The following is a 17343-nucleotide window of genomic DNA, read 5'->3' on the forward strand; positions in this document are numbered from 1 at the left end:
AGATTAGCATGCTAAGCTAATGAGGCTCCACAGTTCCAGTTACATCCCAATCTATAGCTTAACTTAACTAGATTTGAATTTAAAAAAAAAATTAAAAAATGAGAAAAAAAAGAGGGGGGCTTCTTGTACAGAAGCTCCTCAAAAAAAAAAAAAAAAGTCCCAAAAAATAAACAATTGCCTATGCCTTGCACTTATCCTGTTGCCCACCTCTATTTTATTCCAAAGAATCCTAAATACTCTTAGAACATTTTGCGTTTTTGAATGATTTTCAAACCGCGTCCCTATTTCCCCATCGGTCTGAATTAAGATGATTCATTCAGGCTAAACAATCATTGAGATCAGCCCAAGTAAGCGCAGAAAAAAAAAAACATATTTTGGTTTTATTTTTTTTTCCCCCCTCTAGAGTTTCCATCTAAATACTTTGCATACTTAAACCAAAATTTGAGCTGAATAGAAAAGAAGCTACTAATTTACTAGCGTTTCCATCCACTGTTATGAAAATATTAGGCGTTGCTCTGTAGGAACGAGCGCCGAGTTTGTATCACTTCTTCCTGTTCGCGCTTTCAATAACGTCCCACTGAGTTCTGATGAAACCCGATATTAAAGTGTATTAATTAGCAGAAGCTTTCCATTTCATTTCTAATTACACTTTATTTTAGGAATAAGTGGCTTCCAAGTGTGAACGCCAGCTAGCGTTTGCCCTCAGACCCGAACACTTCTCAGCGTCGTCACCTTCAAATAAAATCTACATTTTTTTTTTTTGTAACCTTCTTATCTTGGTCATTTCTCTTCCAACATCCCCTGTTTGCCAAAGTACTTTAACTCTCTTGCAAAGCGAAATTTGATGGACTGGGGCACGACAAATTACCTAGATATTCGCCCAGGGATTTCACATCGTGACGGCCCGGGACGGATTTTCCATCAGTGATTTAGACGGAGGCTTGACCTTTTAAGTATTTGCAGTAATATCGGCTGAATTCTACCGGAGGAAAAGCAGACACGGGATGAACAGTTGATCAGGCAAGGATGAAAAAGGCCCTTGGGTATGAAATTGCAGGGGGGAAAAAAAAACAAAAAAAAAAAAACATTCTGTTCTGTCATGCTGCACAATTATGACCATCCCAGGAAAAAAAAAAAAGTAAAAATTAAAAGGAAATTAATTGCTAAAATAATATACAGCGCAGGACATTAACTGTGAATGTGAAAGAGCCCAACAACAAATATTATAAAATATAATTTTGACACATGGCGGGATGTCCCCCCTCTCAAAAAAAAAAAAAAAAAAAAAGAGAAAAAAAAAAGGATAAAATATGGATTTATAAATGCTCAAGACAGATCCAAGTGTTGACTAAAGACTCAACTATTTGTGCAACTGACAAAAGCAGCACTTTGTCACACTGGTTTTAACTTCTTATTCATGTTTAACACCTGGACGTCGTCATAATTTCATCCATCGAACTGCCTCAGTTATGCACTATTTAGACGACCTCGTCAATCATGTGGCTAATTACTTCATGACGGACTTAGTGCTTCATTTTTTGGTATTGTTGACTATTTTCTTGTCCAGCCAGCCGCACTATGTATATAACGTGTCTATTTTTATCCTGTAAATACTCCAAGCTGGGAGCTCTCAATGCAAAATTTCACCGTGCCTGCACAATTACAAGTAAAAAAAATCTTGATTATTTACTTTCACGTCAGTAGGAAGTGAAACTCTCAGCCAAATTCTGTGCGTCGGCGCAAATAATATTTATACGTATCGTATGAATGTATAGACTCAAATTGCTAACTTTCCTGTGTACGGTCTGGAAACGTGCTTCCCTGCACAATGAAATTCTCACTTTGCCATCCACCGTGCATCCAGATAAGTGATAAATAAGTGATAATAAACACGCATGGAATAGCGCAGGAAATGTAAATAAAGGACAGTGGTTCTCCCTGGGAATTAGGCAGTTTGGAGCGGCAAGGTATGGGAGTTGGTGTTCCCATTAAAGAACACCAGGTATACAAATGTTATTTCCTTTTAGATGGATTTATTGCTGCAGTCTGAAATAGCAATAAGCCAGAACAATTGGTATAATCCTGTATATTATACACAAACAAAAGGATGATACAGGACGGCATTTCACCAAAACAACATTATATGAATCATAGAACAAACAAATCCTTCACAAGGGGCTCCGACAGCACGTAGTTTAACATGGACGTGTCCAAAGTCCGGCTCGCGGGCCAAACGTGGCCCGTTTTCAAATTTACACCGGCCCGCAGCCTCTGTCAGAAAATCAATCATTGATTTTACAAATTGTACTATTTTATATTTTCACCAGAAGATGGCAGTGGACCTGTGGACACACAGTTTTGACAAGGGTCAAAGGGCACTGCATGTTCTTTTCCAGCTCATTTCAAAAATGGCGACTGCAACATTTAAAAAAAGAGAATCTTGACAGTGAGGGCTGCCGCTTTCAGGACAAATGGAAATTAGAGTCATTTTTCAACAAAATACAAAAACAACTGTGTCTGCCTGATATGCTTTGAGACTGTGGTGAAGAAATTCAAGAGGCGCTGCCAGATGAAACACGTAAACTACAACAATCTAACTGGAAAAATTGAAGCAACTGGAAGTTATTTTAACGACACGGCGGCGCTTTTTCTTTTTAAACACAAGCCTGCGAATCAAATGAAAATGTCACCAAGGCAAGCTACCAGGTAGCAACATGAAAAATATGCCATTTGCAATAAAAAAAATGTTCATGAAATAGTTCATTTGCATTGAATATTAACGGTTCAAAGATTATTAGGCTGAATGGTCAGCACTCCCACGTTTTCAACTCACCAAATATGGCCCTCTTTGCAACAACAGTATAACTAGTATCAACCCACGCACGGGTAAGTAATACAAGTTATCATATTAGGGTTAAACTCACCGTCTGTCTTTTACGTGCAGAAATAAACCAAGGAAAGCCGCGTACCGTGAAGAACTGTGAAAAACCCAACAAGCCTCTGCTGCACTAAAAGGGAAAAAAAGAAATTGCGTCTACCGCATCGTACACAGGTGTGATGCGTTGGAATGATTGAGGTGCATTCAGGAGCGTAGGATCTATGAGAACCCATGACAAACACCAACTGAACAAGATCATTCCAACAACAGTTAAATGCATCTGGGTATACATATGCAGATGTATTTGCAGTATGGCGTACAAAGATGGTCAGAGGGAGCAGCATTGCACATTTGTAGACCTAGAAAAAGCATACGACAGGGTGCCAAGAGAGGAACTCTGGTATTGTATGAGGAAGTCTGCAGTGGCAGAGAAGTATGTTAGACTGGTGCAGGACATGTATGCTCGCTGTGAGAAGGTAGTATAGTGTGCTGTAGGGGTAACACAGAAGTTGAAGGTGGAGGTGGGACTCCATCAGAGATCAGCTCTGAGCCTCTTCTTGTTCGCCATGGGGATGGATAGGCTGACAGATTAACTTAGACAGGAATCCCCATGGACCATGATGTTTGCAAATGACATTGTGATCTGTAGCGAGAGCAGAAAACAGGTAGAAGAAAATCTGGAGAGGTGGAGGTATGCTCTGGAAAGGAGAGGGATGAAGGTTAGTCGCAACAAGAAAGAATAGCCGTCGCTGCACAATCTATGCTGAGGCTCAACAGTCGGGAGCCTCTTCTCAATAAGAAAAGGTGTGAAAATACGGCCATTTTGAATAAAAAAACAATCTAAACTGATGAAGTTAAATGAAAAATACCTTTAGAGTGCAAATTACTGATACATTTAACCGTTTCTGTCTTTTTTTTTCTTTACAAGATTGCCAAGTGAGGCATGACCTCTCCTGCCTCCCCTGACAGCACCTCACTGATATCTACAGACACACACACATATATATATGAATATACATATATATTTGTGTGTGTGTGTGTGTGTACAAAGTGATTGATTCTGTGATTCTGATCCTGATATTCTTTATATATAAATGTTTAGATGTTTGTGTATGTGTGCATATGCATGTCTGTGGTGTGTGTGAGTGGGTGTGTGTGTGTGTGTGTGTGTGTGTGTGTGTGTGTGTGTGTGTGTGTGTGTGTATGTACACAAAATGACTGATTCTGTGATTCTGATCCTGAGATTTTTTTATATAAAAATGTTTATGTGGTTGTATGTGTGTGTGTGTGTGTGTGTGTGTTTGTGTGTTTGTGCGTGCGTGGGTGCGTGCATGTGTGCCTGTGCGTGTCTGTGCGTGCGTGCCCGTGTGTGTGTGTGTGTGTGTGTGTGTGTGTGTGTGTGTGTGTATGTGTACACAAAATGACTGATTCTGTGATTCTGATTCTTTTTTTCTGATTTTTTATATATAAATGTATAAATATGTTTATATGGTTGCGTGTATGTGTGTGCCTGTGTGTTTGTGTGTGCGTGCGTGCGTGCATGCGCACGTGCGGTGTGTGTGTGTGTGTGTGTGTGTGTGTGTGTGTGTGTGTACAAAAGGACTGATTCTGTGATTCTGTTTGGATTCACTCCCAACTCCTGCTCCTCCATCTGCACTGTGGACATTTTTCTGGATGTTTCAATTACACACACACACACACACACACACACACACACACACACACGCACACACACACACACACCAGATTATCTGACCGTGTGAAACAAGCCATGCACTGTATATCACAGCCACGTGACCTGGAGCTCATGCAGTGAGACGGGAATCGATATCAGGCTAATAGAATTAGAGCAAACCCCCTCCAATAGAAGATAAATAAAATAATCCCATTATCTCACGCAAACTATTTTCTGCCAGCAGTCAAAAGCAGCACGGCCGGCTGGGAGACACAAAGGAGGGTCTAAAAACTGCAGAGGAAATTAGAAAGTCATAAATCCAATCACCTGATCGATCGTTATTCAACAGACTTCATTAAACGGATTGATTTACATTTCACCACCCATACACTCATCCATCTGTCCATCCATCGTTCTATCCATCCATCCATCCATCCACTCATCTATTTTTTCATCCATCCATCCATCCATCCATCCATCCATCCATCCATCCATCCATCCATCCGTCCATCCATCCATCCATCCATCTATCTATCCACTCATCTATTTATTTATCCATCCATCCATCCATCCATCTATCTATCCACTCATCTATTTATTTATCCATCCATCCATCCATCCATCCATCCATCCATTCACCCATCCATCAATCCATCCATCCATCCATCCATCTAGCTATCCACTCATCTATTTATCCATCCATCCATCCATCCGTCCATCTGTCCATCCATCCATCCATCCATCCATCCATCCATCCATCCATCCATTCATTCACCCATCCATCCATCCATCCATCTAGCTATCCACTCATCCATCCATCCATCCATCCATCCATCCATTCATCCATCCATCTATCCATCCATCCATCCATCCATCCATCCATCTAGCTATCCACTCATCTATTTATCCATCCATCCATCCATTCATTCATTCATCCATCCATCCATCCATTCATTCATCCATTCATCCATCCATCCATCCATCTAGCTATCCACTCGTCTATTTATCCATCCATCCATCCATCCATCCATCCATCCATCCACTCATCCATCCATCCTTCCACCCTAAAATCTGTATTATAACCCCCTCACATCTTCTCACCCCCCCGTCTTTCAGCACCCCCCCCTTGAACCCCCCATCCCTCCATCCCTTCCTCCATCCCTCCCTCCATCCCTCCATCCCTCCCTCCTCCTCCTCCTCCTCCTCCCCCTCCCGAACCCAGATCCCGGTAACGGATCGTGTCGGTAACGCGCGGAGATGCGGCTGAACTTGTGATGCGCACTGGGTGACGCCGCAGAGCCAGAGCCTGGCGTGGGATCGGTCCCTGCTGCACCTCAGCTGGAGGAGACGAAACACACACGCTCACACACTCACACACACATCATCGGCGGGTGTGTGTGTGTGGTTTTTTTTTTTTTAATTTTTACAGATACGCAGATTTCCGTGCATCGAGGAGGCGCGGAGAAGACGGTCGTTCCCGTCGGAAGGGGGTTTTCTGTACTTTGCAGAGAACACGTTTATTCCGGTGCAGAAATAAAGGGCTGTTACGAGGTAAGACGTGGATGCCCCTGCACACGCACACGCACACGCGTTCATTTTTTTTTTTTTTTTATTCCCTCACATGCATGCGTGATTCGCGTCAATGCGACGGGTTATTTCTTTAATATATTTAATTTTAGAAAATCGCATTTTCCACCGAATGGATGGATGGATGGACGGATGGATGGATGGATGGAGGGATGGATGGATGGAGCCCTCGGCACCTGCGCATCCTTTAAAATAAATATAAAAAAAAAACGCGTGGAATCGAGTGGGAAAAAAAACACGAGAGCAAATATTGGCATCGCGGTTTGCGCAGCGTAAAGGTTTTTTTTTTTCCATTTATTTTTCAACACGGTTGCAGGACACGGTGTGTATGTGTGTGTGTGTGTTGGGTTGACAAAATGTTATTTTTTTTCCTCTCTCTTTGCGTGTTTTTTGCTGCGAAAAAGCTGCCAAACAACCGACTGCGTCGTTTTTCCATCGGAATGCGGCGGGAGGCGGATCGCCTTAATGGCATTAACCGGGATGTCTTTGCATCTCCGCCCCGGGTGCGGGTCATCCACGCACACCGGGGCCCGCACCTGGCGTGCGTGGGTGGGTGGGTGGATGGATGGGTGGGTGTCGGGTTTCTCTGCCCGATCGCTGCAGTTGCGTGGCGTCGACGCGTTTTTTTTTTTTTTTTTCCACCCTTTCCTGTCAAAGTGCGTGTCCTCAAGGTCACCCCCCCCCCCTCCAACCACACCCCCTTCTTCCTCCGCCCCACTTCCACGATCCGAGAAAAGCGTTTTTTTTTTTTTTGTGCACGAAATTCCCGTGTTGCGGGAAGGCCCGCGTTAATGCGGTGCTCCCCCCCCCCCCCGCACCCCCGCACCCCAACCCCTCCCTCCTTCCCTCCCCCCACTGTCACGCCGCAGAGAAGCGTGGCCCCGCATGGCGTGCTCTCCGTCGGGGTGGACCCCCCCCCCCCCCTCACCTCCACCCCCACGCAGACCTGTAAATACCGTTCCTCTATGTGACTGCGTGGAGGATTGACGCAGTCCACTCGTGTCGTGGACTCAATAATGGATGACAAGTGAAGTTGTGTCTCCACTCCAGTGCAGCTCTGAGGTTCCTCACAGGGCCGCAACTGGCTTAAACACTAGATTATATAGATTTGCTCATTTATATCCTGCACAGACCAGTGATCCAGATTATAGGCCCGCCGTGCAGACTGCAGTAGCATATGTGTGTGTGTGTGTGTGTGTGTTACAACCCAGCGCGGGCTTTGTTGTCATTGCCCGGTTATCGGGACGATGTTTGCAGCGGAAACCCGATAGCCGCCATCGAACGTTCGACGAACTGGCTCTGTTCTGACGGAGATGATCCAGGTCAGATGGCGGCCGGGCACAAACAGGCCGGGGGGGGGAGGAGGGGGACGGAAATAGAAGCCGGCGCGCAAAGGGAGATATCCCTCCTAAAATATGTAAAAAAAAAAAAAAAAATCACCCTAAAGCATATCTATAGGGTTTTCGTCGCGTTTGAAATGCAAATTTAAACGTAAAGGTTCTCGACGCCGCGGCGCGTTTCCATCCCGCCTTCGCTCGGGCGTAGATAAATGCATTATTCACGTGTTCTTGCACCGCAGGAACCATGGGAAAGCAAAACAGCAAGCTGACTCCCGAGGTGATGGAGGATCTGGTGAAGAACACGGAGTTTAATGAGCACGAGCTGAAGCAGTGGTACAAAGGCTTCCTGAAAGATTGCCCCAGCGGCCGACTCAACCTGGAGGAGTTCCAGCAGCTTTATGTCAAGGTGGGCGCCGCGTTCTCGCCGCTAGCCGCCGCTAGCCGCCGCTAGCCGCCGCTAGCCGCCGCTAGCCGTCGCCTATGACTGTTTCACTGTGATTCGTTCGTTCGCAGTTCTTCCCGTACGGCGACGCGTCGAAATTCGCGCAGCACGCCTTCAGAACCTTTGACAAAAACGGCGACGGGACCATCGATTTCCGAGAGTTCATCTGCGCTCTGTCCATCACATCGCGCGGCAGCTTCGAGCAGAAGCTTAACTGGGCCTTCAACATGTACGACCTGGACGGCGACGGCAAAATCACCAGAGTGGAGATGCTCGAGATAATCGAGGTGAGGGATTACGGAGTCATTAAGCCGTGGCTAAACGCGGGAACGGCCGGGGTTTTTTTTTTTTTTGGTCCCGTGAATGTTGGAGCGTGTTGATGTTTTGCGTTTAAATGTTCAAACATCCTTTTATTCCTCGTAGTTTTGTCTCCGAGCCCCAAATTGAAACAGAGCTTCGGGGTTCAACCCCCGATAAACCGGGATAAAAATCGGCTGAATCGGCTAAAATCGCGGAGTGTGAGTCTTTATTTCGATCTGAAATAAAAGAGCGAGGATTTTTCGAGAAATTTGCAAGTTTAAGACGTTTTTAAAACTTCTTCTTCCCCGCGAGTTGTAAATCCGGTTAGCTTAGCACGATGAAACACTGGAAAAAAAACGTCCTGCGTGAAACATTTTGCAAATATGCCAATCATATCGCGTGTATAATTTGATTGCCTTGCTGCAAGATCCCACTCGACAGGCGACATCCAAGGTTTCTTTTCGTTTTTTTCTGCAGCAGCCGAACAATAACTGTTTCTAAATGTCCTTTGGTTGGCGCTCGAGGCGGTGATACATATGCATAAATGAAACGCGTGACTCCGAGGAAGGCGATTATCTAATAGCCTTCGGCAAAATGGCTTTTCCGGTATTACAAGGGAATTTTCCTTTATTTTGTTGTCGTCCGCGACGCCATTTAGCACAATGCTAACGGTTGTTGACAAAAAAAAAAAAAGAAAAAATGCAGGTGAATGCAAGTGATATCTACTTTCAAATTAATGTAAAAAATCCGATGTTACAAACTTCAGCTTTCCATTTTACGTTGGGTTGATAAATTAAATATTCTTTGTCACAGCAGCGCAACAATGACAAAATCAATAAATATGAGTATTAATATAAATAAAAGAGACAATGAAAATGACACCCGCTAAAAAATAGACGGCAGAAAGGGGAAAAAAAAAGGAAATATAAAAATGAATTTGATGATTAAGATTTAAAATATCAATTTTGGACCTGATATCGCTTGCAGAAGTCGTATCACTTTGTTAAAGTAAATGTATTTATCGGCTGTTTAGCGTCGTCACTCGATCCCGAGGCTCGAGATTCACCTTTGCAAGAAAAACATGAAGAGGATAAAATGTCAAAACTTTGATCCACAATCGCAATCACTGTTAAATACTTGAAATAAAATCCTCCGCGACGGCACGGGAGACGTTTCCGCTCCTAGTTTTTGCATCGTAATCGCAGGTACCTTCTTTTTCCGCCTTTTCATTTTAAGTCTCATTTAGTTGAGAAAACTGACCTAGTTTGACCGATCTGCCGAAAGGCGCGCCGTCGCCGTCGACTACAAATTATCCCGCGATTCGGTTTAATCCTCATGCATATGAAAACTCTCAAATGATTCCGCAGATCTCTTGCATTATGACTTGCAGTTGATTTTATGAGCTGACAAGTTTTGCATAAAACCCTCACTTATAAATCGCGCTGTAATCCAAAGGGTCAAAAGGTCGGAAGCCCGATAGATCCTTCACGCATTTATGGATTTCCGCAGAGCTCGAAATTCTCGACGTCCATCTCACCTCGTGACCCGACTGACTTTTTTTTTTTTTTTTTTTTGTTTTTTTTTGCTCTTTCCTCATTGTTCACTTGACCTGAAACGGAGAATCGACCGTTTTTTTTTTTTACCTCACAGCCCCGGAGGAGTGACTCAACCGGTACCCTTTTCATGCCGCTGTTTTGCCAGCTCACCAAAACAACCCAATAACCCCTCCGGAAGAGGAAAGGCCTTTATCAGGGAGCGAGCTATTAACAAAGAAAACAAAAAAAAAAGATATTTTACAGATGACAAATGAGACCTGCAGAGGAAAACCAACGTGCGGCGGTCAAGCGGTGCTTACCGGGAGAGATAATTTAACATTATTAATAGTAAGAACAGATTCCCTAACAGGAGGAGATTGAAGGTGGATTATTTTTCACCGTTAAGTGATTATTTACCAGCGGAATCAAAAATTTCCGGTCAAAGCGGGGAATCTATACATCCGTTTTTTTTTGTTTTTTTTTTACGCGTTACATGTGAAGACGCCGTGTCGGATATATTACGACCACCACCTCCCTTCCACCTCCAAACGCCCCCAACTGCGATGACGCAATCCCTTCCTCTCTCAACCGCTAGGAACGCCAGTCGACTCGGTCGATTGAATTATAGCCTTGAGTGGAAGCGGTCCTGTTTGAAGAGCCGCGATACACAACGAGGAACATCGCGGGTTTAGAAACGTCGATCGGCGGATCACACGGCGTTTGGTTTTCAATAGCGTCCTATCCGGGTTTATAGCCCGATAACAAAAGCCTTCCCTGAATATTACATTACATTGCATTTGACAGACGCGTTTATTATCCAAAGCGACTTACAATAGAGGACATCGGGCAGGGGTGGGCAATTATTTCGGCAAGCGGGCCACATTTTATATTTAACTTCTATATCATGTAAATTGAACAATATAAAAACTGTAATTTAAATATTTACGTTTTTCGGCATTTTATTTCAACTTAATCATGAATGATCATATAAATGCACCGACATTATTTTGAATGCAATCATCCATACAAAATCAAACAAAAGGAAAAAAAATATAGGGAGTTTCTGAATTTATCATTGATTGAAAATATTTGTTAAGAATAGTCAAAGAAAATTGTTTGGCGGGCAGGCCGGATGTGGCCCGCGGGCCGTAAAGTGCCCTAGTCTGACATAGGGACTGCAAATACACTTGCAAATACACGATACACAGGAAATATACAGAACAGTAAGCTTGGGTTAGTGAGTTGTTTTTTTGTTTTTTTTTATACACACACACACACACACTGCATAGCCTGACTTGCTGCCGAAACTGATCTGGGGCATCAGCGCAGTAATAATAATAATAAATAAATAATAATATAAAATAATAATAATAATATTAAAAAACAAAATAAAATAATAATAAAAAAAAAAAAAAAAAAAAAAAAAAAAAAAAAAAAAACGCTGGGCTAATTTCTTGCTGCCTCACCCGCAGGCTATCTACAAAATGGTGGGCACTGTGATCATGATGAAGATGAACGAGGATGGTTTGACACCGGAGCAGAGGGTGGACAAGATTTTCAGCAAAATGGATAAAAACAACGACGACCAGATCAGCTTGGAGGAATTCAAAGAGGCGGCGAAGAGCGACCCGTCCATCGTGCTCCTGTTGCAGTGTGACATGCAGAAGTGAGCGCCCCCCTCCCCCCCCCCCCCTCCTCCTCACACACTCGCTCGCTCCTCTTCCCCGTCTGTATACACACACACACACACACACACACACACACACACACACACTCTGGACAGCGGCACATCTTTTAATGTCTCATTAGGTTCTCTGCCATTTCCACAGGAAACAAAATGAAACAAAACAACGCTTGGACTATTTTTTCAATGGACTCGCTTCTTGTGGTCGTATGCATGAGGATGTTAAAATGCTGAATCATTTTGAATATAGCTTATAAGATATCATACATTTCTATTTCCAAACATGCCGATGTCATTTGTGCACAGTAACCCTATACATTCCCATTCAACCCTAGCTTGTATATCGGTGGAGCACTGCATTAAATTACGTTCCTGCAGTATTTAGGATCCCCAGTGTTCACTGCTGCAACTACTGTACGCTTTACATGATAGTAACAAAACAATAATTCCTATGATAATTGTAACTGTCTCTACTATACAGACTTGTAGAGCTCTTTGGAGAATAGAGAAGCTCCTGTCTGTTCCAGATGTTTTCACATGACGGAACCGAGAAGAGTAGGTTCTTTGCATGCATATATTAAGTGTCAAAAATATAATCTCTTATCTTTTGCATCTTTAGGTGGTTATAAAAGAAGAACCCTCCAAAATTCATTAAGTAACGTTGCATGGGATGTACAGTATGTGACTCATCGGACCATTTAGTTCACCCCGTGTGGGAGCATGCTTCCCCCTCCCCCATTGAGATATATATGTGACACTTTAGGCTTCTTTTTTAATTTATTTGGTTCTTTTTTTTTTTAATTTTTTTTCCTTGAGGGTGGGTGGGGGGGGGGGGTTTGGGGGTGGATGCGCGGGTTGTGGGCAAATCAGCAATGAAGGGCGTTCACGTAAAAGCTGTGGTATTTTTTGCAAAAAATATAATATATTAATGGAGCAAAAAAAAAAAAAAAAAAAGGAAAAAAAAGAAAAAAAACACTCCCCCGCATGAATTCTGCCGCTGAATCAAGAGGAAAGGCCAAATTCACCCGTCACCGGGCACAGTACTCTCCACATGTAAGACAAAAACATAAAAAAAATATATATATATATGGCTGCATCTTTCAGGCTGCTTCTGATTTTGACGTGCAAACCTTCACTCAGCACATATCAACATGTTTACAGAAATGAAGAGCACTGCAAAATGAATACATTCTGGGCTTTTGACCTCCGTGGGTGGGGCGGGGGGGGTCGGGGCGGGGGGACGTCACAAAAAAAGGGTCTCATTTCCTGGCAAAAAAAAAAAAAAAAAAGAGGGGGAAAAGCCTCACCTATGTTTACTGGAAACACTGCATTCCAACATATAGAACTTTTTTCTAAAGGGAGAACTTTTTATCTTCGAAACTATTCCGTTCGCGGAGGTTGTCAACGACGCAGAGAGAGGTGCTCGACGCGGGGTTTTTTTTTTGTTTTTTTTTTAAAAAAGCGTTTCGGCCACGGGCGGCGCCGGGTTTGAGAAAGCTGCGAAATTCTCGTCCGACGGTTTTTCGCGCTTACGCAAGCGCAGCGGGCCGAGCGTCAAGCTTGTGGTTCCGCTTGCAGCAGTGGAGGTCGCAAGGAGCTTTTCACCGATCTGCGCGTGACATAACAGAACCGCCGTCTTATTTTACTCATCACGTCTGTGTTATTTTAAGCATTTCGATCAAAAAAAAAAACCCTGTCAAGTAAATGTTTCTATCAGATATGAAAAATCCTCATATAAGTGACTGTATTCTTTTATACATGTGGCATGTGTTGCACCCCGAATGAATTCTGTAGTGATTAAAATGAATAAACCATCACACGGGCTTTTTCCAAAGACACGGACGACGATCGACGATACAATCAGACACACACACTTGTACCGAACATTCATCACTAGGGTTGAACACGAAAATACCTTAGTAATACCTTTATTAGGACTTTGCGACGCATATTAGATGCCGTACGGGCGACGAATCGTTTGTTTGGGTGCCGAACGCTTGAAAAGCGCGACGTTTCCGGTGGGGGGGGAAAGGATATCACTACTGTTTAGTTTTTTTCCTTCATCTGTTTTGTCAAATTTGTAAAGGACGGTCGAACCTCGACTGAAACGTCTCGTTTTGTTTTGTTTTTTCTTTGTTTAATCACTGCAGTCGAGGTAAATCAATTCAATAAAGCAGCCTTAAAGGAAACGTCTGTAACTTGGAAAAGAAAAAACTAAACCAGCTCCGGCACATCTCTTCTCAAAATACCATTTCATACCCCACGGATTTTTCAGTTCCCAACTGAAGAAAAGGTCCTCCAGAAAATTAAGCAAGCGAAGTAGCTAGCGCAAGATTTAGCGGTCGATATCGTTAACTTAGCGATTGAGAATCTTTACAGGTTTATTGTCTTCAACTGAATTTGGGTTACAGGCAGTTTCAGGACCCGTGGATTAACTGGTTCTTCGGTGAGGCTCGTAAAAAAAAAAAAAAAAAAAAAGAAAAACAAAACAGCTTCCAAAGCGATGTAGTTTGGGTTAAAATTGTGCCGATTGGTTTTCAGGATTGTGTCATCTAGAGAATTGAATTGCAACTGCTGAATGACCCGCCGTTTCTTTTACCCTAAAAACACGGTTTACCGAGTATTTCTCTTGTTGGCCAAACGGACGCTGAAACTTTCTCGTCTGGTTATATTTAGTCCAAAGGGAGGAGGGAAAAAAAAAAAGTGAATTCCAGCACACACCTGACACATTTATTGTTTCATCCTCCGATAGAAATGTCAAACGACGTTAAGAAACATTGCCGGAGACGGATCCCTGACGGATGTGTAGAAGCTTTGAAATAAATCAACCCAGGAGTGAAAAACGTGTTCAGGAATTCACTTTTATTTGACTCCCGGCAACACAAACTACAGACAAAGACATGTGTGTGTGTGTGTGTGTGTGTGTGTGTGTGTGTGTGTTCGTTGCCTTCTGTTTTGGCTATTATTACACCTCCCATCCAAAGTCAACATTGGTTTATGAATACTCTTTTCTCCTTCCTGGCAAAATACATGTTATCAATCTGCCTTGTGTATTTTTAAATATGGATTGGGGTGAATGCATTCATAAAATTGTGCGCACACACACACACACACACACACACACACAGAAGTGTGTGGAACCTCTTTGCTTCAAGCGGCCATTTTTATCTTTCACAGTGAAGGCGGTCAGACAGAGTGAGCGCTGAGAAAGCAATGAATCTGCAGCCAAGCTCTGGCGCTTCCATTGTTTTATTTTTTTGACTAAATCATTAGAATACAAATCGGTACTGCCGTGTTATATATATTTACCTTGTAATGGGCAAACAATTCGGACGTAAAGTCTGTGGCGGTGCAAAATAACTTATGAAGCAATGGATGCTTTTTGGCATTAAATCTTAAAACTCAAAAGAAATGATTTTTTTTAAACAATGGAAACAATTTTGAATTGATTTCTCCGTTATGGAAAAATCAAAGGTGCACTCTATTCTATTCTATTCAAACTATATATAAGCCAGTGGCGGGCTGTGCATGTTACACCTAGGCCTTCAGTAATGCTTATAAACAATCCAACCCCCAATAATTACTTTATGGTTGTAAAAAAAACATCTTATCATGCAGAAATGCAGTATAAAGAGAGTTGCATCGCAGATCGATAACTCGTATAGTGTTAAAATTCGCCCGCAGGAACATATCAGATGACGACAAATACAATAGTCCGCTCTCTGACTATCCAATCAGAGAGTGTGAACAGGCTGATGTTGCTGTAGCCTGCTAGAAGGCTTGGACCTCGCCAACTCAAAATCTGATTGGTTGAAGTAACGTCATCAACACTTATTTTTTGCGTTTGGGCCTAGTAGAACTGATTGTGCCCCCCCCTTCCCACACACACAAACACACACACACAGGCAGATTTTTTTTACTTTGACCCTGCCTGGTAACAAATGATGGCTGAAATGTGATTGGTTAAATGCTTTAAAATGAAAATGCATGTCTGGAATCGGCAGAGCCAGGGGAAAAGCTATAAAAGGAAGGAATAAGTATGAATACATATTAAATCATTCCAAATGGTGTGTTTACTTCCTTTCATAGCTTTTCCCCTGGACAAAATATAATTAACCTCTGTGATTCAGATATCTAGGCCAGCAGAGAAGGCCTTGCAGGCCCTGACGGCCCACCACTGATATAAGCGAATGATGCCGAGTCACATTCGACGGAATGGACCAAAGTCAGAAGTTTGGTCCTTTTTATGTAAATTGATCATGTTGATGAGATTAATAATAGAGCTAAACCATAAAATTATACCTTTAAAAGGAATACTAATATAACAATCCCCAGATGCAACAGTAACAAGCAAAATTTAACATTTTGAAATGTCGGAAATGTCTCACTGAACTGAGAACGTAGAAAATGTTGCAGTGACTAAACCTTTCTGGGATCGATCAGAGCGATACCAGACATTATTTCAAATAATTGAAGTTTCAAGCATAAATGTACCAAGAAACAACATCTGGACCAACTATTATATTCTATTCTTTGGGAAGGCTGCTGCAAGACAATAATAAAATTAGTCGCTGACATTTAAAATAGGCCCGCGGTCGGTCGATAAGTGCATGCGTTGTATTAAACGGGATGTTTAAAAACAAATTCCAAGCTTGTCTTAAAGGCCTTCCTCAAAATACAGTTTACAAAAATGAAGCGGACGGACCACACGAAAGAAGAATGACCCCAAGCTGGGCCGTACCGACGTTCAATGTTTTATGAGTACAAGCTAAGAAATAAATTATTGAATAAACTTAAATTATTCAGTGATGATTATTTGCAAAGAGCAAAGGAAATCAGATTTACTTATTTATAAACAGAACTCTTTTTCACAGCGATTTAACCATTTCCTTTGAAACGTAAATTCATTTCGGTGTCGAACGCGAAACGTTTTCCAGGCGAGTCAATTCAGAACGCTTCGTTTTTGAACCTAGACGATTCGCGCAAACGGACCTCGTGGTCCGAGGTCGGATGGAGATGAACTGGGAGGATATTCTTCGGTGGCGCATGTACCGAGGATGCCGGGGAAGCGAGCCGATCTGCGAACGGCGTCGGTTCCAGATCACGCGGCGTCTCTCGCTTCTGCCGTATGTGCTCTCAACATGTAGACGTCCGAGTCATCCAGACACCTGAAGGGCGACTCGGCGATCTCCCACATGGAGAGCGCCGAGCAGACGGTGGAGGAGCGCTCCCCGACCACCAGCCAAGATTCACTCATGCAATCGCTGTTTTCACTACTTTTCCCAATAAATAAGAAATAGTTACAAGTAACCTTTTATGGTTTTTTTTTGCTCATTTTTTTTTTTTTTTTTTTTTTTGACTTTTTGCATTTAGTGAATTGCATTTAGGCTGTTGATCCACGAATCCAATATTTCAACTGTCGGCATCCAAAGACTCGCCGCTGTCTGATAAGTTTCAATCCAAATTATGTTTGCTATGTGCTATTTTGGATTTTTACTTTTTCCTCAGGAGTAAGCATCATGAGTAAGCCATATATATACACTGCTCAAAAAAATAAAGGGAACACTTAAAAAACACATCCTAGATCTAAATGAATAAAATATTCTTATGAAATACTTTGCTCTTTACACCGTTGAATGTGCTGACGACAAAATCACACAAAAATGATCTATGGAAATCAATTGTATCAACCCGTGGAGGTCTGGATTAGGAATCACACTCAAAATTAAAGTGTAAAAACAAACTCCAGGCTGATCCAACTTTGATGTAATGTCCTGAAAACAAGTCAAAGTGAATCTGTGTTGCTTCCTGAGTGGACACTATGATTTCACACAAGTGTGATTGACTTGGAGTTACATTGTGTTGTTCAAGTGTTCCCTTTATTTTTTTTGAGCAGTATATA

General features: G+C 42.5%; 1 protein-coding gene across 1 annotated transcript; it reads left to right on the forward strand.

The window, feature by feature from the left end:
* The first annotated feature begins 5787 nt into the window (after nucleotides 1-5787).
* On the forward strand, nucleotides 5788-14284 carry vsnl1b (visinin-like 1b). The gene is made up of 4 exons (XM_086157908.1): nucleotides 5788-6104; nucleotides 7720-7886; nucleotides 7994-8209; nucleotides 11230-14284. The coding sequence occupies exons 2-4, from the start codon at nucleotides 7725-7727 to the stop codon at nucleotides 11425-11427; spliced, it is 576 nt and encodes a 191-aa protein (XP_086014034.1). The 5' UTR covers nucleotides 5788-6104; nucleotides 7720-7724; the 3' UTR covers nucleotides 11428-14284.
* The last annotated feature ends 3059 nt before the right edge of the window (nucleotides 14285-17343 follow it).

Source organism: Fistularia commersonii, chromosome 1 (genome assembly GCF_037954325.1).
Source record: "Fistularia commersonii isolate RoL2024-O1a breed Wild chromosome 1, RoL_Fcom_v1.0, whole genome shotgun sequence".
Classification (NCBI taxonomy): domain Eukaryota; kingdom Metazoa; phylum Chordata; class Actinopteri; order Syngnathiformes; family Fistulariidae; genus Fistularia; species Fistularia commersonii.

What these genes read in the sequence shown, in the direction of transcription:
- vsnl1b (XM_086157908.1), top strand. Translation starts at nt 7,725, where the DNA reads ATGGGAAAGCAAAACAGCAAGCTGACTCCCGAGGTGATGGAGGATCTG. An exon ending in TCCAGCAGCTTTATGTCAAG is followed by an intron (nt 7,887 to 7,993) that starts GTGGGCGCCGCG and finishes GTTCGTTCGCAG; the next exon opens with TTCTTCCCGTACGGCGACGC. An exon ending in AGATGCTCGAGATAATCGAG is followed by an intron (nt 8,210 to 11,229) that starts GTGAGGGATTAC and finishes CCTCACCCGCAG; the next exon opens with GCTATCTACAAAATGGTGGG.